We start from the raw sequence: 2,292 nt of genomic DNA on the forward strand, positions 1-2,292 counted from the left end.
AAAAAAAAAATGCCCCAAATCCATTTGCAGTGTTGTCACATGGGTTAAGTCACCAGTGAATCCCCTCTGATCATAGTTGAGGGATGTGAAGAGCCTTGCTATCACATAGAGAGCACACAGTAGAGTCGATTGTGGCTTGTTTGCTTTGTGTGGTTTTATGTGGTTAAGTTTTGTATGATTTCCTTTATATGATATTCAGTCTAAGTAGATCTATGGAGACAGTAACTGGATAGGGGTGTGGCAATGAGGGATTGGAAAAGAGGGGAGCTAACAATTATGAGAAGAAAATATTCTGAAATTGATTGTGGTGATGATTGCACAAATCTTACTGTGGTTGAGTGGTTAAATTGTATGTTTGGCTGTGAAGTATATCCCAATAAAACTCTTTTTAAAAAATAGAACTTGTTTTTAGTGAAACTATTCTAACACTTGCTAGCAGGTTATGTTCCAGGCAAGCTTATCTCTGACCCTTAGTGATATAGTTCAGGTTATAGAACTAGATTCATAGTGATACGAATTATAGACTTGGTTTAAATTATTCACAACCTAACTGAATGTGCATAGTAATAGTATATTAACTCTCTAAGCTTGTTTCTGATCTTTAATACTGGCTTGATACATTAGAGAAAGAAACAGAAACAAATTAGAAATATTTAGAATTAAACTCTTGAAATTCTAGTATGAAATTATAATATCCTATCCTCCCAAACTTCTCAAATTTCCCATGTTCCTTAATAGTAGGAAAATAATTCTCCTGTATCTTTGAAGTACTAGAAATTAGAAATAGTGACTCTATAGAACTCTTTAGCTTAATGCTCTTTCACATTGTAGCACTCCTTTGCATTTCTAATTAGCTCTGCGAGAAAAAAGAACCACAGTTGTTGCACAGCTAAAACAACTCCAGGCAGAAACTGAACCAATTGTGAAAATGTTTGAAGATCCAGAAACTACAAGGCAGATGCAATCAACTAGGTAATCTCTATTTAATTTTAATTCTAAAATGTTTTTTCAGTATTAAATGTTAATTCAACCTTTTGCCTAGTGTCCCACTTAGCTGTTTCCACACTGGATTGGGCTGGGGCTGCCCTGGGAACATTTAGCAGTATCTGGAGACAACTACAGAGAGGCATGGGCTGTTAGAGGCCAGGGATACAGCTAAAGATCTCACATTGCATAGGACAGCCTTTCCTGGCCACCAAATAAAGACTTACCTGGCTCAAACGGTCAGTCGTGCAGCAGTAAAGAACCTCTGTGCTAGGACAACACCTAGAACAAATGGGTTGCTTGCTGCAGGGGAAACTTGAACTTTCTTTATCACTTCGCTCCATTCTTATAGCCTATCTTTCCAACCTCTGTGCCCAGCCTCAGGAGGATAATGAGGAGCTGATAAGGTTATTTTATTCCTAACTTCCCCTTAGCTAGAAATAGACCTATTGTTAGGTTTCCAAAGAAATCATGTACCCTCAGTCCGACTCAATATATATCACCAGTTAAAGAACGTTCGGTTATTGGAAATTATGAAAATAAAATGTACACCTATAATTGAACATCACCATTGTGATAAATTTTTGCTTCTAAGATAGTCTCTTGAGAAATTGCTGAAAATTATGTCACGCTCTATTCTTGGCTACTAACCACAGGGTCAGTAGTTAGAACCCCCCAGCCTGCTCCGTGGAAGTAAGATGAAGGTTTTACTTCCATAAAGATTCACAGCCTCAGAAACCGCAGGGGCAATTGTGCTTTGTGTTGTAGGGTCGTTGTGAGTGGGGATTGATTCATCGACAGTGAGATTTAGAGTTTCAGATGAATATGATATGCTCATCAGATATTACAAAGAAGGGGGGGCCTCTTTTAGATCAATAAGACACTAAATAGACGATTGGAAAAAAAAGTTGAGCTATGAGTATAAAATTGTAGCCTAATTAAATTTATAAACTATTTTAACTATAAAATAATAATGTTTCCTCTTACCTATTTACAAATGCTACTGAACATGGAATACTATATTTCTCTCATGTTTGGCCAGAAATAGGTAATTACCAGAGGACAGTGATTATATACCTGAGAGATATAAAGAATAAAATATAAAGTGATTCTATATTATATGATCCACAAGTGTCAAAAATGGAATAAAATTGTATGCAAGTTAAATATATTAAATTTGTGTGATATGTGAAGTATGTCAATAAAACTGTTGGGAAAAGCAAAAAGTAGATAATAACACTTGCTAATGAGGGTGTTGAAAGACTGGTACCTGCATATAAAATTTATACACACACCTACACACACACA

General features: G+C 36.0%; 1 protein-coding gene across 1 annotated transcript in view; it reads left to right on the forward strand.

Moving 5' to 3' along the window:
- The window catches only part of EIF3E (eukaryotic translation initiation factor 3 subunit E), a 42,989-nt gene that overhangs the window by 4,309 nt on the left and 36,388 nt on the right, over positions 1-2,292 (forward strand). The window contains exon 2 of the mRNA XM_013006673.3: positions 855-972. Within this exon, the coding sequence (XP_012862127.2) occupies positions 855-972 (118 nt within the window). The remainder of the gene's footprint in view (positions 1-854; positions 973-2,292) is intronic.

This window comes from Echinops telfairi, unplaced genomic scaffold (genome assembly GCF_000313985.2).
Source record: "Echinops telfairi isolate 266 unplaced genomic scaffold, ASM31398v2 ScPeMD7_1;HRSCAF=3_0, whole genome shotgun sequence".
Lineage (NCBI taxonomy): Eukaryota > Metazoa > Chordata > Mammalia > Afrosoricida > Tenrecidae > Echinops > Echinops telfairi.